At 44.4% G+C, this 27,703-nt stretch overlaps 1 protein-coding gene across 1 annotated transcript in view; it reads right to left on the minus strand.

Moving 5' to 3' along the window:
• The window catches only part of LOC138296506 (CD109 antigen-like), an 827,002-nt gene that overhangs the window by 84,503 nt on the left and 714,796 nt on the right, over positions 1-27,703 (minus strand). The window contains exons 27-29 of the mRNA XM_069235677.1: positions 10,031-10,221; positions 512-667; positions 350-415 (exon numbers count right to left, since the gene is read on the minus strand). Coding sequence (XP_069091778.1) covers positions 350-415; positions 512-667; positions 10,031-10,221 — 413 coding nt within the window. The remainder of the gene's footprint in view (positions 1-349; positions 416-511; positions 668-10,030; positions 10,222-27,703) is intronic.

Here is a 27,703-nt window from a genome sequence, read left to right on the forward strand (position 1 = left end):
GGCTTCCTTTGTCAACATGCAGCATGCACGGAACACGAAATTGGGCAGCAGGGTCACCAGAGACATGGAAGGAGAATATGCTGTTTTTTACCTAAAACTATTGACATCCTCTAATTCAGGTTTTTTCCTACATTTTACCTCTACCCGGATCCTGCTTCCAATTCCACGCATACCACTATGCTCAAGAAATTCTGCTGAAGTACTTTTTTCACCATATCACAAATACTATGGAGCTCACTGTATACAGTGGCACAAACATGCATAAGTAAATTTAACAATTAATGATGAATTACTTCTGCTGAAGGATTTCGTAAATCAGTTGCTAAATACAGGTTATGTCAGTTCTTACCTGAACAACAGCTATTCCGTTACCCAAAGCTGAAACATTTAGAGAAAGCGGCTGAAATATTTGTATCTATAATCCAAACAGAAGAAAAATATTATCTCTCCACTTTATGTGCATTTTCAAGACACAGATGTAATGCAATCGTGCAGCGTAACATGTACTCGCCTTATGACTCTGCAGCAGCAAAACATTTGCTGAGTTAATTTGAAAGGATATGGGTTCCATGCTGCTTGGCGCACTGACTGAAACAACTAGAGCAGTGTTACTAGATGTTAATAGTGCAGCAAACTGTGAGAGGGCTTGTAGAGCCATGATGGTATCCTGCAGCGAGAGAGATGAACACAAAATATATTATCAGACGTTTACATGTTGTTCCTATGCTTCGAAAATTTAGAGTCTTTGATCTGAACATGTGTGCCTTATCAGAAATTGATTCACTCTCAAAAATTGTCATTACTGAGTTTCATTTAAATTTTAGTTAATTTATCGTTTGAACACGATCACTGGTAGTGAAGATGATACCTGAATTTTACCTCAGTACCAATAACTATCATTAAGGTCCAAAACACTGCATTTCTAACTTAGTAACAATACTAGCATGACTACATATAGTTTCTCTATTACTTCGACTCTGAATGAGGACTAGTGATATGAAAAATAAGTGAAGACATGAATTGTTTAATATTATTAATACATTAATGAAAACCCGTGATTCGCATGCAGACATTTATATTGCACTTTAGTGATCAATAAATAGAATATTATGTACGGATACACAGTCTATATCTGCAGCTTCAGTCAGCAACAGAGTTGGGTGACCTTGATCAGAATAATTAATTGGTTAGTTCCTAAAGACATATTTATGCCCGTTCTTAAGACAAAATATAGTTACATAAATAAAGCGGTCCAATAATACTCGCAGTTAATAAGAAAAAAATTGACAATATCAAACTCTGGTTTCATCTGTGACTGTCTAGCATAGATTTGATAAAAAATTATTTATTTTGTCTTTCATGCATAATACAGATACACCACCTGCCCTATGCTTAATCTGGGCTAGGTTTATTCAATTCCTGTTCTCGGTCTTCCCTGGATTTCACATGTAAGCAGAAACACACACACACACACACACACACACACACACACTGTTACAGTTGCTGTCTCCCTGTATATGCATGCCACCCAGAACTGCCATTTTGCTCGTTAAAGCCATTGTACAGCCAAGTGTACCTGTCTGAATGTGGTCATCATAAATTAATATTCACATTCCATGGATAAGGCTGTAGCTAGTTCCAGCAGCTTGGCTAGAGACATGCAACAGCTGCACATTGAACTGTGAGCTAGAACATGACCACTGCTACACAAAGGAGATGCCCCACCCCCATCACCTTAACCATCTGTCCTGGTCTATTCAAGAATGAACAGCCCCATAGTTTCTATGAAGTGATTTCCACTTTACAAACCAAGTGGACATTATGCGATGTCTACAATACATATGGAAAGGATGGGAGTGGCAGTCCTCGTTTTAGCTACTTTCCATGGAACTGTGCAATGTCTGCAGAAAAAAAGGCTATTTGAAATTATTGGTTTCTTCAGAATGTTTGACATTTTCAATATGAAAGCCCAGCTGCCACTGTTTCCAAAAGTGTATGTTACTTCAGAGGTCAAATTGCCTCTGCTACAACCAGAAAGGAGAGGCGAGGGAGGCTGCCTGCTGTGCAACGACCCTGCCTTGATTCGCACCGAGCCCTACGACCTTGGTGCTGCCATGAGGATCTATCAAGTGTGGCAAGAGTGGTGACATGAACCAGACAGTACATCCGTTTTAGCCGTCACCTCATGACCTTTCTTCTCATTCCAAAATGTTTCCACCGTCTTGTGACTGAGCGGAAGGGAAGGTGAGTAACACAAACTGACCCCACCACACTACGACCTGGACACCAAGAACCCTGCAAGTGCCTCCATGGCAGACGTGTCTGTTGGCCAGCATCTTTATCACATGTATAAACGGCCTAGACTCTCCCAACTCTGTGCCACAACCAGGGCAACCCATCTGACTGCCACTGCCAGCCTCCGCCCAACTCCAGCAGCTATTTCATGAGTGTCTTGCCATGCTTAAACCGAAATCTTCAAATCGCCTTACTGAAAATTTATCCCAAAAGACTGTTCTCTGATCATAGTGAATGGCAAGGTAAACAGTAACCTATGTGTAATCACTGAATGGAGTAAAAATTAACAATGCAAATGCTTGCATGTTTTTGAAAAATTAGACGGGGCTCTTTGGCTAGATTTCCCTGCACCTAGCCCTGTTTATTTGAAACCAGAAAGTGCACGTCGATTAGAGACATCGAACATTGTGAGCTTTATTACCGGTTTTACCAGGCAAATTTGTATACTTTCTCGAAATAATGTATTATTTTTTAATAAACACGTAACCTTTCCTGAACAATTACGAAAAGGCTCACCGGTTGCTCAAATTCATAGTGCTCAGCATACAGCACGGCTTGGCAAAATGTTTGAATTATGCAAACTCAGCACAAAAGAGGTAAATGACAAGAGGTAAAAATTTTGTTATTAATCTATGATAATCCGCAATAAAACAATTCTGCAATTACCGACCATCAATAGAACGTGATTTTCTTTCCACAGCCTTTTCTAAAGTGGTTGAAACATCTCTGGCTTTGACATGTACTCCTTAAAAACTCATTGCTCACTCTAGTGAACTGAGCTCTAAACTTTACAATCATAGCAAAGTTAACAAACAAGAGGCTAATGCCTATAGCACAGCAAAATGTAGTGCTGACTTGCAAGTGTTAGACTTTTCTGTTGGACAATAGACTCGGGGCCTCATTTACTAAGTTTTGGCACAGTACAGCGGCGTAAGCCTTTTTGCTGCACATCCCTGCGTCAAAACAAAAAGACAGGGATGCGCCATAGCTATAAGATACGGGGCATACACGCCCTTCTCCCCTGCGCTGGAGAACAAATTGCTGCCTAACGCTAACACCATTGTGCAAGGGTGCAGGTGTTGCAGGGATGATTGTTTATGTGCAGGAAGGGACACCTCCCTGCACAAAAACAAGTATTAATGGCGCTTTCCTCTTTCTGTGTGTGCTGTAGAATGCTATCACATATAGAAAGATGTAAAAACAGGGAGAAATAATGCTATTCTCCTTGTTGTGCCACTTTAACACCAATCTTGAAGTGGCATAGAAATCTGACGCATTCCTGGACTTGTAAATCTGGGAATTATTCAGATTTTGTTGGATTCAATGGGTATTGCATGGGAATACCCACTGTAACTGCCGTGGAATGTCTGTTAGAAATGGGGTCTCTGGTTTGCAGACAATTTACACTCTGTCCAAGCAGGGACCCTCACTCTAGTCATGATTAGGGAGTTGCACTCCCCAGACAACCCCTTCTCATTCCCTTGGTAACTTGGCACAAGCAGTCAGGCTTATCTCAGACTAAATGTGTAAAGTATTTGTACCAACTCACACAGCAATACAGTGAAAACACTACAAAAGGGACACAACACCAGTTTAGAAAAATAGCCAATATTTAACTAAATCAAACAAGATCAAAACGACAAAATTCCAACATACACAAGCAAAGGTATGAATGTTTAAATTGAAAAGAGTCTTAATCGATAGAAATCAATGAATGTGTTGTTTCAACACAAAGTACCTAGTATCTGTAAAAAATAAAGCCACACAGGCAAGCATGCGGTGAAAAAGTAAGCAATGCATTGATTCTTGACTTGCACGTGAGGCCGTGCATTGATTCTTCTCCGGTCGGGTTGGCAATGCATTGTTTCTCTCCCCATAGAAGAGCGGTGGGTCAATTTCCGCATGGGCAGCCTCGGGTAGATGCAGGTTCACTGCTGTTTTGACACCCATTGATGATGCATGCATAATCCTGACACACGATGGAGAAGAACCGCGCTGCATGGGTGATGCATGGATTTCAGCAGCTGCAAGCAGGTGTTTGTGTTGATTTTACAGCAGCGATGCAGGTGCTGCATCAATTTTTCTCCCGCTCTGCTCCGGTGCATGGTTTTCAGCCTTGGTTCTACCAGTTTCTTCTTTCATGGGCCCAAGGACTGGATAGGGCATCACTTGGCAGGGTAGCAGTCTCAGCAAGAGAGTCCTGGTGCTGGCAGAGGAAGTCTTTGATGGCCCTGAGACTTCAAAACATGGGGCATGCTCCGTCCAAGCTCTTGGAGACACTTCACAAGCAGGAAAACACAGCAAAGTCCAGTCTTTTTTCGTGTCTAAGGTAGAAGCAGCAACTGCAGCCCAACCCAACAACGCACACTCACAGGCAAAGTGGCAGTACTCCTACTCCAGCTCTTCTCCTTGGCCAAGGTTCCTCTTAATCCAGAAGTGATCTAAAGGGCTGGGGATTTGGATCCACTACTTATACCCATTTCTGCCTTTCAAGTAGGCACACTTCAAAGGAAAGTCTCCGTTGTTCACAAGATCCTGCCTTACCCAGGCCTGGCCCCAGACACACACCAGGGGGTCAGAGACTGCATTGTGCGAGGACCGGTACAGCCCTTTCAGGAGCAGGTGTCAGCTCCTCCTGCACCACTCTAGCCCAGGATATGCAGGACACTCCCCAGCTCCCTTTGTGTCACTGTCTAGAGAGAATTTACAAACAGCCCAACTGTCAATCTGACCCAGACTTGAATTCCACAGGCAGGCAGGGAAATAGTATGGTTAAGCAAGAAAATGCCAACTTTCTAAAAGTGTCATTTTCAAACTGACAATCTAAAAACCAACCTTACCAAAAGATGTATTTTTAAATTGTGAGTTCAGAGATCCCGAATTCCATATCCCCATCTGATTCCTTCCAATGGGAAGCTTCACTTAAAATATACTTAAAAGAAGTCCCCATGTTAACCTATGAGAGAGATAGGCCTTTCAATAGTGAAAACCGAATTTGGCAGTATTTCACTTTCAGGGCATGTACAACACACCAGTTCATGTCCTATCTTTTAAATACACTGCACCCTGCCCATGGGGCTACCCTAGGCCTACCTTAGGGGTGCCCTACATGTACAAAAAGGGAAGGTTTGGGCCTGGCAAGTGGGTACACTTGCCAGGACGAATTGGCAGGTTCAAACTGCACACACAGACACTGCAGTGGCCGGTCTGAGCCATGGTAATAGGGCTACTCATGTGGGTGGCACAATCAGTGCTACAGGCCCACTAGTAGCAGTTGATTTACAGGCCCTGGGCACCTCTAATGCACTTTACTAGGAACTTGCTAGTGAACCAAATATGCCACTCAGGAAAAAAGCCAATTACAAATACAGTTTACACAGAGAGCATGTGCACTTTAGCAGTAGTTAGCAGTAGTAAAGTGTCCAGAGTCCTAAAGCCAACAAAAACTAGTCAGAAAAAATAGGAGGAAGGAGGCAAAAAAGTTTGGGGATGACCTTGCAAAAAAGGCCAGGTCCAAAAATGCCTCTTTCATGCATTGTTATGCGTGAAAGGGGTTCATATTTACAAGGCCATAAAAAGCCTTTGTGTGGTCTTGTAAATATGGGCCGGCACTCTGCACCACTGGAGCGTTAAGAAAATGACGCTGCGGTGTCACAATATCCAATTAGGGCCTCCTAAATCAGGCCCTTTGTCTTTCTGCATGGTGCTGCAGAGGCTGTACATGAGGAGCACACACATACTTGGGCCGCTGCTGGCAAGAATAGCACTCAGGCCCCCACAATGAGACAGGAAGTGATGAAAGCAGCAACAAGATCCTGTTGGGGAGCCAGCAATCAGTATATGGAGTATGGCGCAGAGCCGCAAAGTCGTGACAAACAGACCACACACTCTCAATCTGTTGAAGCAGTGATATATTGTATTAAAGTTGGACACAAGTGCCATGCACAGCCATCAGCTGCCTGAAGACGTGATGCATTAATGCAAATTCAGGCACACTGCCTAGCACAACAACTGAGCACAGTACAGGAAGTGGCAAGGAAGAGTTCAGACATGTGACCTCTAATTATCTTCAGTGATGTAACAAGATGCAACAATACAAGATTGAGGTGTATGGATCTCTGTTGGTGCAAAACAGGATGCAGTGATACCGGGATTAAGACACATGGGTCCCTCATGATCATTGGGCGCAGAGCAAGATTTAGCATGCCAGCCTCAAAGACTGCTTGCAAGGAAGGGCACCAAGTTACTGTGCAGTGGTTTAATAGCTCAAAGTCTAGACAGACATAACTTCCCTGAATTACTCAAGGTAGATGCATACTCTTACGTTGGTCTCTGGCTGATCAAGTAGATTTTCCTCATGATGAGATGTCAAATCTGATTCCTTCAGCAGCCACAGAGTTTCCTCTCAGCAGCAAGGATATGGTCCACTCCCCTACAAGGAGACAGTCATCGATTCTGCCACTAGTTTCACCTTCCCCGACACTTTGTGTTCAGAGCTCTTGGAGTAAAAAGGTGAACACTATGCTTGAGGGGCTAGCTTATAACTAGTCCTAACTTCAGACTTGGAGCCATAGTCTTGCTATTGTTGGGTAAGGTCAGGTTTTGAGGACACAGTCTTTGTCCAATTATTATTTTCTGAACGGACCACATTGCGTACAGCTAGAACCCTGTCAATTTTCAATCACTTATAACAAAAGGTCTTTTATCTGTTCAAAGACAGAAACTGCACTTGACATTTCACAGAATTCCACTGGAGGGTGAGAGTTGAAGAATCAAAGCACAAGCACAAATTAACACTGGGGGAAAGGGCAGACAAACAACTCCAGTATCTCAAACCCTTTAAACCATCTTACAACTTTATGGGCTACATACTTGCACAGAGACTGTCACATGCATACTCCACTTTATTTGTACCCAGTACACAAAAGCACATTTAAGCCTCTTGAGTTTAAAGGCAATGAAGGTGCTCAGCCATAGTATACTACATGGATTTACCAGGGAAAGCCAGAAGTCGCCACCCTAGTGTTAATGTAATAAGGTCTACACCTCACTACTAGAATCAGCTGTCAGTAACCATTAGTAGCTTCATGGACTGTTCATGGGTATGGTAACCACCCGTTAAACAGAGCATCACCTTTGATGGTTCCAAAAACACCAACAATGTTGAGTACTCTGTTGTTGAACAACACTCTATAATCATGTAAAGCAGTGGTTCCCAATATGTGGTCCAGGGATCCCAAGGGGGTTCTCTAAACCTCCTCAGGGGGTCTGTAACAGTTTAGAAAATTAACTAATATTAAGAGATTAATAAAGCGTATACAAGTGAAGTGCCTAAATGTACAATTGACATTTTCTACACATACTGTAAATGTCAAGGAATTTGAAATTGGAGGCTAAAAATGAAATTAGTTTTCTCAAATTGATTTGTGGGAGCATTGCAGTTACGTCAAGCAGAATATAGTATGGACAATGTGTGGCTTCAATCGAATTTGGAAAAGGTCCAACCTTCCTATCAAAATGTTATATTTTTTGTTTTATTTGTTTGAAAATTAAATAAAATGTGTTATCATTTGTGTATGTGTATGGTGGAATGCTTGTTTCTGTTTTTTTTTGTATATTGCTTTGAGGTTCAAATCATCGACAATGTTTAGGCCTGGGTACCTGGCTTCCAGTAATGATTCTGTGGGGGTTCCCTGAATTCCAATAATGATTTAGTGAGTGTCCCTGGGTTCCAGTAATGATAAAGTGGGGGTCCATAGAAGTCATAAGGACAAGATATAGAAGAAACTCATGATACAGGTTTCCTGTACTATAAAACTTACCAAGGCTGGCAGACGATAAAATGAGGTGCAGGTTATGACATGCCCATTGTGGCAAAGGCATTTAACTCTACAGCCTCTTTGGCAGAACCAGTTTGACCAGCAGTCTATTCTATGAACTTGCAGACAATATAATTCTTGAGGATGCAGATTCTCCCTAAATATATTTAGTATGACTTCATTGTTAGTGGAAGTCTGGTCAAAATGGCAGTTTGCTTGGAGCAGCAAAAACACTTGCACTGAGGGGATCATTACGACCCTGGCGGACGGCGGTATTTTGGGTAAAGGTACTGTCAACAGGCTGGTGGTACCTTTCCCCAAAATATAACATTGGCGGTTTGGCTGAAGCCAAACTGCCAATGTAACACTGTGTCCTCCAGGGTGGTAACAGCCGCCGGGCTGGAGACTTCGTTTTCCAGCCAAGCGGCTGTCACAATCCCACCCTCGGGATTATGATCCCGCCTACTGTCATGGTTTTCGTGGCAATCTTACCACCACGAAAACTATGGCAGTAGGCACTATCAGTGCCAGGAAATTCCTTCCCTGACACTGATAGGGGTCTCATCTGCCCCCTCCCCAGAGTCCTCCACCACCCTCCCCCTTCCATCCACACACCTACATGCACACACATACACACTCATACACATGCATACCCACATCCACCCACGCATGCATACATACATACACACTCACGGCAACACACACTAACATACATTGAAGCACACACGCATTCACAACACAAAACATACACTCACATTCCTTCATTCACACAGGCATTCCATACGACTCACACCTGCATGCATGCTTACAAAAACAGACACACACACCCCCACGCCCACACAACACCCCTCTCCCCTGTTGTAGAACATAACTTACCCGCTTGCAGGAGTCCTCCGGCAGGAGATGGGATGTGGCGCTGCTGCCAGCAGCAGCGTACGCCAGAGGAACACCGCCAGGCTGTATCATGGGTCATGATATGGCCAGCAGCATTCTCCTGGTGTGGCGCTGCTGCTGGCAGCAGCACCACCTTAACGCCATCCGCTGCCATGACCATAGCCGGAATTCCGCCAGCCTTCTGGTGGGATTCCAGCTACGGTCATATTCTGGTGGACGGTAGGAAGCCACAGCGATGATCTTTTGGAGGCCGTGGCGGTAGGCGGAATTTTCCGCCAATGTTAAAATGAGGGCCTAAGTCTCTTACACTGACCTTGGGGCAACGTCTTTTCAGATTTTCCACTTCCATAAATTTTCCTCATATGTTCCTCCCCGAATTTAGAAAGATATGTGAACCATCTGTATTCTGTTAGTGTTTCTTGCATCAGTGTTCAACATTCTAAACTCTGAACTAAATTTGTTTGTAATTTCATGAATAATAAAATTAAAATTCAAAACAGATGGTAGAGCCCGAGATTTTGCCTTCCTTATTGCTGTAGATGACTTCAACTACAAATACACCCTTGCCTCTCTCCTCTCTATCAGGTACATAAATACCTTTCTCTTTCTTTTCTGTGTTATTTCTCCAAATCCTCTCTTCCATTATGCACATCTTCTTCAGTAGTGTCTGTCTAAGATCATGCACTCTACTCCTTTTCTGTATAACTGTCACTGTTGCTCTTTAGTTAGATTTCCGCTGTGATGGTCCCACTACCAGATACATACATACACAATACATATTAGTAAAGCTGATACCAGCATTCTATTTGGATATTTCTTTTTCCATCTTCAATCAGTATTTTGGACCCAAACTGGTAGCATACAGAATCTCTAGCAACAGCACATTAGATGCTAAAATATGAAGGACAGCTTCTGACCTACACAATTCAATATAAACAAATAAACAGTGGTTCTTCAGCAGTTATCTGGGTGTCTTCCATGGTAGATCTTTGCTTTGCTTATTAGTAAAAAGCAATCCCTACCTGAGTAGAACTATAACCACCAAGTTGGCTCCTTTTTTGACTAAGCCATTTCATGATTGGGATCCCTTCATTGGTTCTGCTCTGCTGATAACATGATAGCAGTGCATAAGATGCCATCTCAACCTCTGATGAACTTGGCTGCCAGTAGTAGGGCAATACATGTCCGGGTGACACCCAAAACATTCCTCCATCTGAAAAGGCAAATTTTAAGTACATTTAGCACTGAGCAACATCAAAGGAAACACATGCTGATTTCTATAAAGAAGCACTATTCTTTCATGCTTAGGAAAATACTTTCACATAGTCAATACAATTATTTGGTCAACATTTCTTATTGCTAACCAGTTTGTGGTCATTATTAGTTTTCATTAGGTTGCACAAATGAACAATTATGCAGTACATGCAACTGGAATAAAAAGACATTATGGATGGCACTCCTTCTCACACAATTTCAGCATACTTTCAAAAATCTGGACTTGAATGACAGTAGGTGTGTTTTAAGGCAGGGGCAATGTGAGCAATTGCCCATGGCCCCTCCTTCCAATCGGCCCTTGTGAAAGTTAACTTTTTCTCTATCTCATTTCTGTTTAACCAGCTCAACCTTAAATATTCCAACATGGCATCATGGGGCTTGAATTACTAAAAAATGCATAATACAATTGATGCAATGGGTAATACAATTGAAAGCTGTTACAAACAGGAGCTTCAAATTATTTTTGGCCCAGGGCCTCCAAAATCTTTAATATGACATGGCATGGCAGTGACTACTGCATACTGCATAAGGCAATGCCACACAGCTGCAGACCTCCATAGTGACCACGAATATCTGGTTACAAGGCCACTTGATTGGTGGGTGAATTTTGCTGGGTGGGTGTCCTGAGGCCTTTGTTGGAGAGAAAGGACTGAAAGTGAAGATCTGTATTCTCTGTCACAATGCTGCACATCCATGCCCCAGATGTCAGTCGCTTAGGGGTTAGGCTATGCCAACAAACAAAGTGTGACAGACAGCCACACTCCCCTGCTGAAGCTGGAGACAGCAGTCATGCAACTCCTTTTCCTCATACAGCATCCTCATTCTTTGCTGAGGTTGCATGCTGAGCGAGAGAGATCACATTTTATTAATATAATAGTAGCATAGAAGTTAGCATATGATGATTAATTAACCTACATTTAAAGGCCTAACAGAGAAATGTAAAATGTGCATGTTTGAATTATGGTAGACCATGTGGCCACCATTCGTATTAAACATTACGTTTTAACTTGAAAGATATTTTGTATTTATATTAAATGAAGTACTAATATGAGTTAATGTTAAGTGTTTTTAATTAAGATGACTATTAGAAAATATCAAAAGACCATGAGTTGATAGTACTTATATTGATATAAATGGATTTTATTAATGTGAGTTACATGTGGCAGAAAAATAAATGCATGTTTAAATGTGTTCTAACATCTAAATAATGTTTGCAATAAAATAATTTGCTTTGCATATTTTATTTAAATTGTAAGGGGAGCAATAGGTTTGTGCATGTATTCATTGTGTTAATGTGTATTAAGGCTTTCTTAGTTTGACTAGGCCTGACCGATTCATTTTGCAGCAGAAGAGGAAAATGACTTGCTCCTTCTGTTCCCTCTGACCTGAATTCTTTTCCTAGGTTGCTGATGTGATGTTGAATGCCCTATTGTACTTAAGGCGAAGAACATGTTTCAGTATTAACTATGTAACAATATTTGTTTTAGCTGTCGTACAAGACAGGAAACTCATGATTCCCATGTAAAATGTGTTTATTTTATTTTGTGATCATCAGAAAGGATTTGAAGTAGCAAACAACTAGAAAATGTAGTATTTTGTCAAAACTGTGTGGAATCATTGAAATGACAATACATTTTCGCAGAGAAAATCCGTAATAGTTGCAATTGATGGTGTCACCAGCAACCACTGGACATTGGATCTTGTGCGTAGGAATGAGCAAACTTGAAGGACCAATCAATGGACTATGAATAATTCTAATTAGTGAGGAACTTAAGACTCTTGAAGTTAGTTTATGTTAGTCTGTCCAGACCTCTGATACAGTTAGTCTACTCCTGCCTCATCTATACTATGTTTCTGTCAGAATCTGCTGATGCCTGGCGAAGACTGCTGCTGCCATCTCCACCTCCTGTCCTCCCAAAGTCTTCTGCTATATTTAATCTTCGTATTATGAGTTTCCTCTTAGTCTTAATGCTGCCATTTGTTTATGCTGTTCAGTACTTACATGCCTGAAAAGAAATGGCTCCCTGTTTCAGTTACCCCCCACTTTTTGTCTGATACTGATGCTGACTTGACTGAGAAGTGTGCTGGGACCCTGCTAACCAGGCCCCAGCACCAGTGTTCTTTCACCTAAACTGTACCATTGTCTCCACAATTGGCACAACCCTGGCACCCAGGTAAGTCCCTTGTAACTGGTACCCCTGGTACCAAGGGCCCTGATGCCAGGGAAGGTCTCTAAGGGCTGCAGCATGTCTTATGCCACCCTAGGGACCCCTCAATCAGCACAGACACACTGCTTACCAGCTTGTGTGTGCTGGTGGGGAGAAAATGACTAAGTGCACATGGCACTCCCCTCAGGGTGCCATGCCAACCTCACACTGCCTGTGGTATAGGTAAGTCACCCCTCTAGCAGGCCTTACAGCCCTAAGGCAGGGTGTGCTATGCTACAGGTGAGGGCATAGGTGCATGAGCACTATGCCCCTACAGTGTCTAAGCAAAACCTTAGACATTGTAAGTGCAGGGTAGCCATAAGAGTATATGGTCTGGGAGTTTGTCAAAAACGAACTCCACAGCTCCATAATGGCTACACTGAATACTGGGAAGTTTGGTACCAAACTTCTCAGAATAATAAACCCACACTGATGCCAGTGTTGGATTTATTATAAAATGCACACAGAGGGCATCTTAGAGATGCCCCCTGTATTTTACACAATTGTTCAGCGCAGGACTGACTGGTCTGTGACAGCCTGCTGCTGAGAGACGAGTTTCTGACCCATGTGGAGAGGGCCTTTGTGCTCTCTGAGGACAGAAACAAAAGGCTGCTCTGGGTGGAGGTGCTTCACACCTCCCCCCTGCAGGAACTGTAACACCTAGCAGTGAGCTCAGGCTCAGGCTTCGTGTTAAAATGCCCCAGGGCACTCCAGCTAGTGGAGATGCCCGCCCCCTGGACACTGCCCCCACTTTTGGCGGCAAGTCCAGGAGAGATAATGAGCCCCTAAGGTGTCCTGAGCTGAGGTGACTCTGACTTTTAGAAATCATCCATCTTGCAGATGGAGGATTCCCCCAATAGGAATAGGGATGTGCCCCCTTCCCCTCAGGGAGGAGGCACAAAGAGGGTGTAGCCACCCTCAAGGACAGTAGCCATTGGCTACTGCCCTCCCAGACCTAAACACACCCGTAAATTCAGTATTTAGGGGCTCCCAGAACCTAGGAAACTAGATTCCTGCAACCTAAGAAGAAGAGGACTGCTAAGCTGAAAAACCCTGCAGAGAAGACGGAGACACCAACTGCTTTGGCCCCAGCTCTACCGGCTTGTCTCCCCACTTCTAAAGACACTGCTCCAGCGACGCTTTACACAGGGACCAGCGACCTCTGAAGCCTCAGAGGACTGCCCTGCATCTAGAAGGACCAAGAACTCCAGAGGACAGCGGCTCTGTTCACCGAAGACTGCAACTTTGTAACAAAGGAGCAACTTTAAAACAACACGCGTTTCCCGCCGGAAGTGTGAGACTTGGCACTCTGCACCCGACGCCCCCGGCTCGACTTGTGGAGAACAATCACTTCAGGGAGGACTCCCCGGCGACTGCGAGACTGTGAGTAGCCAGAGTTGACCCCCCTGAGCCCCCACAGCACGCCTGCAGAGGGAATCCCGAGGCTCCCCCTGACCGCGACTGCCTGCTTCTAAGAACCCGACGCCTGGTAGGGACACTGCACCCGCAGCCCCCAGGACCTGAAGGATCCGACCTCCAGTGCAGGAGTGACCCCCAGGTGGCCCTCTTCCTTGCCCAGGTGGTGGCTACCCTGAGGAGCCCCCACCTTGCCTGCCTGCATCGCTGAAGAGACCCCTTGGTCTCCCATTGCTTTCTATTACAAACCCAACGCTTGTGTGCACACTGCACCCGGCCGCCCCCGTGCCGCTGAGGGTGTACTTTCTGTGTGGACTTGTGTCCCCTCTGGTGCCCTACAAAACCCCCCTGGTCTGCCCTCCGAAGACGCGGGTACTTACCTGCTGACAGACTAGAACCAGGGCACCCTCTTCTCCATTGAAGCTTGTACAGCTTTCAAAGCATTTGAGTCCTACCCCTAGTAAGCAGAGAGGTTTTGGTTTTTGTTCTTGCAATATTTGCGCTTTAGGTTTTGCATGAGAGGTGTATCAGACAGCTCTGAAGTAAGTTGCAGGTGGCAAGCAAAATAAGTCTGACGTCATTTACTCCACTCTGGGCTAGGTCGGTTGGTGAGAAAAGTAATGCACAAATTGGTGGACAACACTGTGCTGCTATAGGTTGAGAACAGCTCGTGAAAGGGATTGTGGGATCAAAATCACTTTACTGGTTTCATAGAATTTGTGATGTGAATTTGAGTTGTGAAAAAATGCAGTTTTTCAAAGCTTTAAAGTATTTTGTGGGGAGATGTTTTTATTTCATTTAGATAGAAAAGGAGAGCCTATTCTACCTGAAGGTTCAACAGCATTCGAGGTAATGGGGGAGAGTGGAGTTTCAGCATGTCTTTGGGTAAATCAATAGGGCTGTTGCAGGAATGGCGCAATTAAATACGTAAGACTGCGTCTGCTAATCTGGTAGTGGTTGTTTTATTGGTTTTATTGGTTATACATAGGGATAAGTATGAAAACGCTGGCTTCCTGGGTAGTTCATACAGTCTTTTATGCATCTTGTCCGGGTAGTGGTTCACAGTTCCCTTTCTCTTTTCTCTTTGATTTCCAGGTCTCGCGGGAAACACATGTGAATAGAAGAAGAAATGTTTCGGTAAGTGCTGGTACTTTCCTTTGGGGTTTTTCTTTCTCTGGCTTTCCCTCTCCTGCTGCTTTATCTTTCCTTCTCTTTTGTCTCTTCTGTCTGCGCTTCTCCTGTGCTTTCCCTTTTCTAACAAGAGGTTGCCTTTCCTTTTCTTTCTCCTTTCTGTCTTGGTTTTCATGAGCAATACCTGCTCTGTTTCTTTACTATCCTTTTTTCTTACTCTTTTCTGCTCGTTTCCTCTCCTTCCCGCCTCGTTTTGTATTTTTATGCAGCCTCCTTCCTGCCTGTCTCATTTATGATTAAAGTGCAGCCCCTCTTTGCCGCGTGTCCTTTATTTACAGTGCAGCCCCCTCCCTGCCCGTGTTATTTCTTGATAAAGTGCGGCCCCTCTTCCTCCAGTCCCTCCTTAATTCCTCCTCCCGTCCTCCCTACACCTGTCCCAGCCACTAACATGCACCTGGTTATGCCACGCTTCTCCAGAAGCGTGGCAGGTTAATGGATTTTGCGTCCCGGGGACTGGCTCTTCGTCTTCTTCCTGATCGGGCCAACCGCCGTCCGGCTCCTCACCCTCCTCTCATCTCCGATTGGGACACTCAGCACCTTGAGCTCCTGGGTTCTTCCGTCCTCTTGGTCTTTCTCTCCTCTACGCTTCTCTCTTGATCGAGTTCGGGTTCTTTAACCATCCGTCTTCCCGACGTGACCTCCATGCTTCACCAGGATTGGCGAGCCGGCCGAGGACTTCTGGGTCCTCAGTGGCAGAGTCAGCACCAGTAGCAGACTCATGCAGGCCGACCTCGTCCGGCCCGTCACAGACACTCCCCCTAGAGAGCGGCTGTAGATGACGCTCAAGGACCGGATAGGGGGACAAGAAGTCAGTGTTCGTCATGTGGATGCCAGGTGAGTGGCTTATGTGGAAGGAGAAAGGTTGCAATGAAAGAAACCACCACAGGACCCGGGAATTAGTATCTTTGTGGCGAGCAAGCAATGTGAGTGGCGCGTGATCCGTGATCAGGGTAAATGTCCGACCAGTTAGATAGTATCGGAGTGCTTCCACAGCCCATTTAATTGCTAAGCATTCTTTCTCAATTGTGGGGTAGTGGATTTCCCTAGGGAGAAGCTTCCGACTAATATACAATATCGGATGAATATGCCCGTCATCTTGAGGCTGGGAGAGCACTGCCCCAAGCCCCACATCCGAGGCGTCTGTTTGTAACAGGAACGGTTTCTGGAAATTGGGACAGCCTAGCACTGGATCTTCAGTCAAGGCATTCCGTGGTAGTTCAAAACTACGTCGTTCAGTCTCAGATAGAGGGGGCAGAGTTTTGGGACAGGAATTCTTAAGCAGGTTTGTAAGGGGTTCAGCTACTGTGGAAAACTGAGGGATAAACGGCCTGTAGTATCCTACTAAGCCGAGAAATGCTCTAATATCCTTCTTTGTTTGTGGCATAGGTATTTTTGTGATGGCGTCTATTTTTTCAACTTGTGGACGGACCTGACCTTCTCCCAAGACATATCCCAGGTACTTGATTTTGGTGTATCCCAACCTACACTTTTCGGGGTTGGCTGTGAGACAGGCTTCTCTTAGTGCTTGAAATACCTTTCCCAATTGTTGTACGTGATCCTCCCAGGTATCACTATATATGACTATATCGTCCAGATATGCAGCCGCATATTGCTGATGGGGCCACAAAATCTTATCCATAAGTCTTTGGAAAGTAGCGGGAGCCCCGTGAAGCCCGAAGGGTAGGACCGTGAACTGATACAGACCAGATGGGGCTGCAAATGCGTTTTTTTCTCTTACTTCACTTTTCAAGGGGATTTGCAAATACCCTTTTGTAAGGTCTAGGGTGGACATAAATCGGGCTTGGCCTAGTCTCTCAAGGAGCTCCTCAATGTGGGGCATGGGGTAGGCATCGAAGTGTGTTAACTCATTAACTTGTCTACAGTCCATACAGAAACGGGTGCTCCCTTCGGGTTTCGGTACCAATACCACTGGGGAACACCAAGGGCTGTTGGAGGGTTCAATAATACCAGCCTCAAGCATAGAATGGACCTCTCTTTCAATAATTGTTTTTTTCACTTCTGGGATACGATAAGGCCTTTGTCTGGAGACTTTGGGGGTCATTCTGACCCTGGCAGTCAGTGACCGCCAGGGTCACCGACCACGGGAGCACCGCCAACAGGCTGGCGGTGCTCCGTCGAGCATTCTGACCGCGGCGGTTCAGCCGCGGTCAGAAACAGAAAGTCGGCGGTCTCCCGCCGACTTTCCGCTGCTCGGGAGAATCCTCCATGGCGGCGGAGCGCGCTCCGCCGCCATGGGGATTCTGACACCCCCTACCGCCATCCTGTTCCTGGCGGGTCTCCCGCCAGGAACAGGATGGCGGTAGGGGGTGCTGCGGGGCCCCGGGGGCCCCTGCAGTGCCCATGCCAATGGCATGGGCACTGCAGGGGCCCCCGTAAGAGGGCCCCACAAAGTATTTCAGTGTCTGCAAAGCAGACACTGAAATACACGACGGGTGCAACTGCACCCGTCGCACCTTCCCACTACGCCGGCTCCATTCGGAGCCGGCATCCTCGTGGGAAGGTAGATTTGCCCTGGGCTGGTGGGCGGCCTTTTGGCGGCCGCCCGCCAGCCCAGGGCAAATCTCAAAATACCCTCAGCGGTCTTGCGACCGCGGAGCGGTATTTTGTCGGGGGAAGACTGGCGGGCGGCCTCCGCCGCCCGCCAGTCTCAGAATCACCCCCTTTGTCTATTTTCGTCTTTATCGAGTGGTCTACTAACTGTGTTCGACCAGGTTGTTTGGAAAATACGTTGTGATACTGCTGTATCATGTATGTGAGTTGTCCCTGATAGAGTTCTGGGAGATCAGGGTTTGTCTGGGGAAATGGACGTTCTATAGGGATATTCGAGGGAAACGAAAGATGAGGTATTTCGTCTGTAGCCACATTTGTGATATAACAAATGGATTGTTCGCCCTGGGTTTCCTGCCATTTTTTTAGAAGGTTTATATGATATATCTGTACTCTACCTTGCCCAAAGGGAATAGCTAATTTATACGTGGTGGGATTAATTTGCGCAATCACTTCATATGGACCTTGCCATTGTGCCAATAGCTTGTTTTCACAACTGGGAAGTAGGATTAGGGCCTTATATCCGACTTGTAGACTGCGGAATACACTTTTAGCATCATACCACTGCTTCTGTTTATTTTGAGATTCTCTTAGGGTTTTGTGGGCTTCTTCCCACACGGTGTGCTGATTGTCCCTTAGCTCCTGAGTATAGGTCAACAACTCTTTTGTCTCTTCCTCTGTTTCCTCCCATTGTTCGGCCAACATCTCGAGAAGAGTCCGTGGTTGTCGCCTGAACAATAATTCGAAGGGGCTATGCCCTAGTGAGGTCTGAACATGTGTGCGAATAGCATATAGTACGAGAAGCAGTTTCTTTTCCCAATCCTTACCCACTTCAGAGATGCTCTTCCTGAGGAGGGATTTGATAGTCCGGTTATACCTCTCCACTAACCCATCCGTCTGAGGGTGGTATACCAATGTCCTTATCTGTTTTATTCCCAGAGTTTTGCTCACTTCTGCCATTAATCTGGACATAAAAGGGGTTCCCTGGTCAGTAAGTATATCTTTGGGAAATCCCACCCGGGCAAAGAAATCAATCAGTGCTTGGGCAATGACTTTGGTGTGCATGCTAGGAAGGCGTATGGCTTCTGGGTATCGGGTGGCATATCCCACCAATACCAGGACGTATTGACATCCCCGACTAGAAGGGGTAAGGGGTCCAATGAGGTTCCATACCTAATCTCGAAAAAGGGGACTCTATGACCGGTAAGGGATGAAGTGGAGCTGGTGAGTGCCAGATGGATTAAACAATTGCCATTTAGGACAGTCAGAACACTGTTTACGTATGTCCCCGAATACTCCGGGCCAATAAAACTGCCGGAGCACTGCCTCCTCTGTTTTTTCCCTACCAAGGTGTCCTTCCCTTTATCCCCATATGCTAGATATAGTACCTGTTGTCGGTGACTTCTGGGAACTACCAAATGTTTCTGCCGCTCTCTCCCTGAATTTGGTACTCTATATAACAGGTGGTTTTGTATTATAAAATGCGGACCTACCGCCTGCTCATCCGGGTTTAGTGCTTGTTGCCATGCATTTTTCAGGGAGGGATCGTCTCTTTGATTTTGTCGAAACTCCCCTGGAATGGTGCATACCCGACCGGCCATTCCTGATGTAGATTGTAACTCATTAGAGTACTTTTGGGCATAGTGTTGTCTCTGGAAACTTTATTTCCGTTTACTGAGAATTGTCTTTGGGGTCCGACTTACTCCTTCCTCTGCCTCGAAGGGTACTTCTTCCCACCAAGTCTTGAGGGTGTGTTCCTGCCCTGCTTTGGTTAGAAGGGTGGAGAAGTCTCTGTAATCTGTTCCAATGATGATATCTTCCTCAAGGTGGGGAAGTATACCTACTTTTAGGGTCTCAGTCACTTCCCTCCATTTCTAGTGGATTATAGCTACTGGATAGTATCTTTGATCCCCATGCACACACGATATTAAAACCTGCATCTGAGGTATCTCTTGCCCATGTAAGACTAAGTCCTGTCTTATCACACTCTGGCTACACCCAGAATCAATCAACGCGGGTCTTTCAACTCCATTGAGGATGAGAGAAGGAGTATAAGTGGGTTTGTCTCCCCTGCCCTAAACACTCTTCCCTTTGCTACCCCGATCTCCATGGGTTCCTCAGTATCCTTTTTATGGGGACAATATCGAGCAATATGCCCCCATTCAGAGCAGTGGAAGCACTGATGTCCGGTGGTTGAGTAGTTAGTAGAAGATGGCGGGTTAGGCATGGTACGTTCCTGGCCATGCCCTAACATTGGTCATTGGGAAGGTCCTCTCACAATAGGTGGACGGACTGGGGCCTGGACTGGATGTCTGCTGCAGGTGGCCCTGAAATCTGGTCCCCTATGATACACACAAGCGAGGTCTATAGCGGTTTCATTAGTTAAGCCTGGGTGCTGTCTAAACCAATTACGCATGGTGCTGGGTAAAGCATCCAAATACTGTTCCAACACTACTGTGTCGAATAATTCTTCCCGAGTTTTCTCGGTAGGTTGTAGCCATCTCCCTGCCGCATGTTGAACCCTATAGTAGAGGGTTTGTGGGTTCTCCTGCTGTTGCCACTTGGTTTAGCAGAATCGGGAGCGGTTACTTTCACTCTCTAGCCCTACCCGTTCCAGGATGGTCTTCTTAATCTCCTTATAGGGGAAAGTTCCACTGGAGTTGATGGCTTGATACGTGGCCTATAAATGCCCTGTAAGTAGTGGTGCGATATATTGTCCCCACTTCTCTTCTGGCCAGCTCGCAGTACTTGCAACTCTTTCGAAGTTGGTGAAAAAGGAATCCGGGTCTTCATGTTCCTGGTACCATTGTAGGATACTGCTAGGTACGTTTGGATGTACTTTCGTATGTGCAATAGTGTCTGTGAGCTTTCCCAGGGCAGTTTCGTGCACAAGTTGATTGTTCGCCATTATCGTGACTTGGCTTTTGAGTGCGGTCTGTAGAGCTTCCCTTTCCTCTCTGGCCTCCTTCATTTGCTGTTCCCACATCAGTTGAAGGTGGCGCTGACCTTCCGCCAACTGTGCAATTACATCAGCAATGGTGGTTTTCTCCTCCATTCCGTTGTGTTTCAAATCCCACTTCTGACACCACTTGTTGCAGGAATGGTGCAATTAAAAACGTAAGACTGCGTCTGTTACTCTGGTAGAGGTTGTTTTATTGGTTATGCATAGGGATAAGTATGAAAACGCTGGCTTCCTGGGTAGTTCATACAGTCTTTTATGCGTCTTGTCCGGGTAGTGGTTCACATTTCCCTTTCTCTTTTCTCTTTGTTTTCCAGGTCTCGCGGGAAGCACATGTGAAAAGAAGAAGAAATGTTTTGGTAAGTGCTGGTACTTTCCTTTGGGGTTTTTCTTTGTCTGGCTTTCCCTCTCCTACTGCTGTATCTTTCCTTCTCTTTTGTCTCTTCTGTCTGTGCTTCTCCTGTACTTTCCCTTTTCTAACAAGAGGTTGCCTTTCCTTTTTTTTCTCCTTTCTGTCTTGGTTCTCACGAGCAATACCTGCTCTGTTTCTTTACTATCCTTTTTTCTTACTGTTTTCTGCTCATTTGCTCTCCTTCCTGCCTCGTTTTGTATTTTTATGCAGCCTTCTTCCTGCCTGTCTCATTTATGATTAAAGTGCAGCTCCTCCTTGCCCTATGTCCTTTATTTACAGTGCAGCCCCTCCCTGCCCGTGTTATTTCTTGATAACGTGAAGCCCCTCTTCCTCCAGTCCCTCCTTAATTCTTCCTCCCATCCTCCCTACCCCTGTCCCAGCCACTAACACGCACCTGGTTATGCCACGCTTCTCCAGAAGCGTGGCAGGTCAATGGATTCCGCATCCCAGAGACTGGCTCTTCGTCTTCTTCCTGATCGGGCCAACCGTCGTCCGGCTCCTCACCCTCCTCTCGCCCCCGACTGGGACACTCAGCACCTTGAGGTTCTTCCGTCCTCTTGGTCTTTCTCTCCTCTCTGCTCCGTCTTCTCTCTTGTTCACGGCACCCGCCTGAAAACCCAAGTTGGGGTTCTTTAACCGTCCGTCTTCCCGCTGTGACCTCCATACTTCGCCAGGATTGGCGAGCCGGCCGAGGACTTCCGGGTCCTCAGTAGCAGAGTCACCACCAGTAGCGGACCTATGCGGGCCGGCCTCGTCCGGCCCATCACAAGGGCATAATAACTGAGAAAGAACATACTTTAGCTTTTCCCTGTTACGTATCTTTTAATTTGACAGTATTGGAGAATTTGAAGAGGGTGTTGTATGAATCAAAACCCCTTCCTAGACCTCCACAATTTAAAGCACTTGCTATTTGGGAATTACTTGTGAGACCAAAAGAGCCTCAGAAATGTGAAAGGTAAATGAGGAAAGCAGAAAAGATGCTAGCAGAAGCTAGATCGTATGAGGAGCAGAAAATGTGGAGAGCAGAGATATTACATGCAGTGAAGTTATTTCCAATAATAACCCAGGAAGTTGATGGAAGTGTTAAGCCTAAAGGCAAAAAGAATTCTGAGGAAAATGCAGAATAAAAATTTTGGTGAAAGTAAAATGGTAGTAGACACTGAAAGTGTTTCAGATGATGAACTTATAACCCAGGTATTGCAGAATCGTCCCCCACGTGTAATGCTGTTGCATCAGTAAGCAAGAATGTAGTCCCGAATATGGCCACAACTCAATCTGTACAGAGCCAAGTTCAGATCATTCTAAACTTACCTATGGCTAATGTTGCACAGGGGCCAGCGGTTTATCCAACAGTTACAATTATTAATACAACCCAGAATGTCACAGTTCCAGTTATGCCACAGCCAATTCAGAATGTAGGAATTACTCAGTTTGAGCCCACATCTAATGTGCAGACACCTGCACAAATTGTGAATCAGAGAAAGACAATGCCTATGTATTCCCCAATAAGGACACCATAGAATGTTGCCCAGAATCAGTCAAATTCAGCTTTTGGTACAGTATTAACTGGCCAAGGTAAAGGATGAATGTTCCCGCCGTGTCAAACAAATTTGACAGTTCCTGTGACAATAGGTCCAGCAGTCCTGTTGTATGCCCAGGGTAATAAGAATAGGGGTCCCCAGATTCCAAATCCAGAATCAGCAACAAGTTCACCTTTTGGAACTAACGCAGAAATGGAGTGAATGAACACTATTGTGCTAGCTATGACCCCTATGAATTCTTTTGGTTCGAATCAGACGTATTATAGAGTAGGTCCACTAATTGAGGTGACATCTCCCCCAAGATCTACAGGCTCAACTGTATAAGTTCAGGAGCAGGCTATGAGAACATCCGGTTTTCATTCACAGCTCCTATCTTGAGGTAACAACATTAGTTTACAAGGGTTATTAGCACAATAATTGACTGAATGGTTAGACAATTTGAGTGGAACATCAGTTACAGGATACATACCTGAGGGCGAAAGGGACACTAAACATGGCTAGATTAAAATTGGAATTAAATGAAGTGATTGAGGGAGCACTTGAATTGGACAAATTAGATTGTTACAGTGAAAATGAGTTGTGCTTCATGTGCAAGGATGTTACACTTTGAGCAGGGCAGGTTTATGAGAAATTAATTAATTTGGCTGAGAAATATGAAATTAAGATGAATAAATCCAAGCAGCTGAAGACGAGTTACAGATTAGAATTCGATTTTAAGAGAGACATTACGAACATGAGATCACCTGGAATGAAAATTCACATTAAGGAATTGATTCAGAGCATACAAACATGGACAGCATTAGATAAATGGGAAGGCAGATGGTCATAGAAAAGAGATCAGCAGAAAAGGCCAACTGCATCTTCATATGATGTATAGCAGGCTGGGGAGCTGCAAAAATGATGCCAATGAGAGAAATTCCTGGAGGGATTTTTGTTCACACACCATGGAGCAGAAATGACATACTGTCATTTACAAATGGTTACCCCAAGTTGCAGGAGAAACCAGTAGAATGGTACCAGCAAACAGAGATTTGTCAAGTTTGCAAAATGTCTGTGGCAGGATTTGAATACTTTATTTGAGATTGTGGTTCCAGCAGATTTGTGGGTTGAGTGTAAGTGGAGTGTTGATTGGCCAACACATGACCCATCAAAGGATGCAGCAACAAGTGTGCAGTCTGAAGAGGTGATGAAAAGCTATTACATGGTGATTGAGTTTCTGAAAACTAGAGTTTCTCATTAAGATGTATTGGCAAAGAATTGACAGGACACCTCAGGAGAAAAAAGTGTCTGTTCATGCTTATTATGAGAGATTGTTGCAAGCATTTGAGCAATACAGTGGTACAGAAAATATTGAACCAAGAGACATGATTCATTTTGTGTTCAGATTTGTTGAAGAACTGAAGCCTGAAATTAGCAATATGATTTGGAATCATTTGATTTGCTGGTAAAGAAAGACAACTGATGAAGTATTGCATTCTGCAAAATACTTAAGTAACGGAATTGAATTAAAGCAGAAAAAGCTAAGGTAAAAGGCAATGGTGATGCAAAGTAGGTCTGCCCAAGCAGCAGGTATGCAGGGTTTGCAAAGGATGATGAGCCCAGGAGGAATGCAGGGAACACAGCAGCAAGTAAATATGGTGCCTCAGTTCAGAGGTAGAGGTTGTGGAAATCAAATAGATCTGAATGCGAATGTGGCTGATGTTCAAAACTTGCAGAAAATGCTTCCTTGTCATGCGTGTGGCAACATCGGACATTGGAAGTGGGAATGTCCCTTTAGTAATATAAATAGTTTGGTGCAAGTTGGCGGTGTTGCGCAGATGGTACCAACAGTCAATTTCAAAATCAAAGAGTTCAAAGGCAACAAAATCAAAACATGAATGTTCCTACATGAGCAGTCCAAATGCAGGTGCCCCAGCGACAAGTATATTTTCTTCAACAGCAGATCCAAACCCTACAGCACATGCAGATTCCAAAAGCTCCGATGGCACAGCAAAAGGTAATGGTTTCCTCAGCAGAATGCGAACCAAAGAACAGATGCAAATGTAGATCATTTAATCACACAACACCCATTGATTGATTTCAGTTATGATTAAATAAGTGAAGAATATGTGAGTGAAAGTTCAGAAGAGGAAGAATGTGTGTAAATTAAAATACTCCATTACTTGCACTCATGAAGGGCTAGCAATCCAAATAGTGTTGATGAGACTTCCAGTCAAACTTGTGAGATGTATCCACTCATTACGCTGTTTCCTGCCATGACTGGTAAAAAAAGTTGCCTGATGAATTACAAGACACAATAACGCTGAGAGTTTGGGATCTCTCTGGAAAAGATATTAGGCTCATTTGAGATGTTGAACCAGTCAAAGTGACTCTAAAGCCAAATGCAGTTTTCTCCAGGACCCCACAATATAACATGACTCCAGAAGTGATTGAGGGAGTTACACCAGTAATTGCAGACTTTGTTGAGCAGGGAGTGTTAAAAGAGGTGATGGGCAGCGTATGTAATTCTCCAATTATGGGACAGTCAAAAGCCAAGTCGGAAATACCGCCTAGTTCAGGATTTGAGAAAGGTGAATAAAATTGTGGTATCCTGTTGCCCAGTAGTGCCAAATCCATCAGTAATCTTATTCCAGATTCCATGTGAAGCAGAATGGTTTTCAGTTAACAATTTGTCACAGGCATTTTTCTCAGTGCCATTGCATGAGGATAGTCAATTATGTTTCTCATTCCGATACAGCAACCGTGTGTATTCATAGTGCCCTTCTCCACAGGGTTTTTCAGAATCTACGTCCATTTTTAATCAGATTTTGAAGAAGAACTTAGGCCCATATTTATACTTTTTTTAGCGCCACATTTTCATCATTTTTTGACGCAAATGTGGCGCGAACTTACAAAGTACAATTGTATTTTGTAAGTTTGCTCCGATTTTGCGTCAAAAGAACAATGCACATGCAGTGCTGAAAAAGTATAAATATGGGCCTAAGAGTCTTTAAACATTCCATTTCCGTCTGCTTTAGTGCAGTGTAATGATGACCTCATGGTTGTGTCTAATACACAAGAAGCATGAAGACAAGATACCATAGAGTTATTGAATCATTTCTGCAAAAAAAATGAGGTTTCCCTAAACAAGTTACAGTATTGCGTGAGAGAAGTAAAATATTTTGGTCATCAAATCAATAAAGGTGCAAGGAATGTGTCCCGAGAGAGAGTTGCAGCAATTTTGCAAATGAATCCCTCAGTTACACAGAGAGATGTCAGAATGATTTTGGGCATGGTGAGCTACTGACGCCAATGGATCCCAAATTTTTCAATTACATTTCAAACCACTGCAGAAGTTAATGTACAAAGAAGTTACAGAGACAGTTTGTGCAGAGCTCCATCCTTGGGAATGTCTGATTACACTAAACATTTTTTGCTGTTTTGTCATGAATGTGATGGTTGTGCTCCTTCTGTTTTTTCACAGTTGCATGGAGGAACAAACACACCTGTGGAATATCTTTCTGCCACATTGGATCCTGTTGCTCCTGCTTTGCGTGCTTGTTTAATGGTAGTAGCGGCTGCTGGTGTAAGTATAGATAAATGTGAAGGCATAGTGATGGGACACCTTTAAACTGTCTATGTCCTGCATTCAGTTAAAGCACTTTTGATTTTCGATCTAAGACCAAATATTTGACCAGTGCCCTTCTCACCTTTTATGAGTTATTGATCCTTAGATCTGCCAATGTGATTGTCAAGAGATGTGCTGTACTAAACCCAGCCATCTTATTGCTGGTAAATGTTAGTGATTCAAATGACGCTAATGAAATGGAACATGACTGCCTCAATGTTACTGAGCTGTGCACCAAACCCAGACCTGATATTCAGGACACTCTTTTAGAGGAGAATGATCAAGTTGTATTAGTTGATTACTCTTGCATAAGAGACAGCAAAGATACTCTGGGAGCTGGTGATGCAGTCTGCATCTCAGGAGTAGTCAAAGCTTCATGGCTTCAAAGAGTTGTTTCTGCCCAAGTAGCCAAAATGGTTGCTCTTACAAGAGCATGCTGCATTTCTGAGCAGCTCAAAGTGACAATATTCACCGATAGTCAGTACAGATTTGGTGTTGTGCATGACTTTGGGCACCAAGGGGGTTTAATGACCTCATCAGGATCACCCATTCAAAATGGTGAAAGAATTCATAGTTTATTAAATGCTTTGCAGTTACCTGAGAGGATTGCAGGTGTAAAGTGCACAGCCCATCAAGAATCAAATGATTATGTATCATTGAGCAATTTGCCAGACATTGTGCACTCCACTGCGTCACCATCAACAAAGAGTGGGGTGGTGGAGCTGACACAGGTGAGACACGATGTCAGTGGTTGATACCTGGGATTAAATTAAGAAGTGGCAGGAAGAGGCAAGAGAGGAAGAACTCAGAGTTTGGACAAAAGCAGGTTCCATTCAAAGGGAGGAAAATGATGTCTGGATTTCAACTGAAGGGAATGTTGTCAGATTGTTTGTTGAACTCAATAGCTAGATATTACTATGGTGAGGTTCACCTCAGCAGAGATGCAATGATTCCACATTCAAACAGACATGGTACAACCTCAGATTTAGATTCAATGCAGAAGCGGTCTGTCACAGATGTGTTACTTGTCAAAAGATGAATGTACGGAAACGTACATTGGTTAATTTAAGCCACATAGGCATATCAGGAGGTCCATTTACCAGAATGCAACTTGAAACTGAGACCATGGTTTAGGTACTTGATTTCTTCGGAATCAGATCGAGGAACGCATTTTAATAATGAGATAATAAAGTTGTTTTGTGCAGCACTGAACATTGAGCAAAAATTGCACTGCAGTTACAGACCAGAGGCATCTGGATTGGTGGAACAGATGAATGCTAGACTGAAAACTCGATTGGCAAAGGTTTGTGCTTTTACAGCGTTGAAATGGCCTGATGTATTACCACTTTTCCTGATGAGCGTACGTAGCACCCCTGACAAGAACACAGGACTGTCTCCCAACGACATTCTTATGGGACGTGCAATGAGGTTACCAGCGGTACCTGCAAATGCACTTGTGAACATAACAGATGACTTGGTGCTGGATTACTTCAAAGGTCTTGTTGATGTAGTTCACTCT

This window comes from Pleurodeles waltl, chromosome 5, assembly GCF_031143425.1.
Source record: "Pleurodeles waltl isolate 20211129_DDA chromosome 5, aPleWal1.hap1.20221129, whole genome shotgun sequence".
NCBI classification, from domain to species: domain Eukaryota; kingdom Metazoa; phylum Chordata; class Amphibia; order Caudata; family Salamandridae; genus Pleurodeles; species Pleurodeles waltl.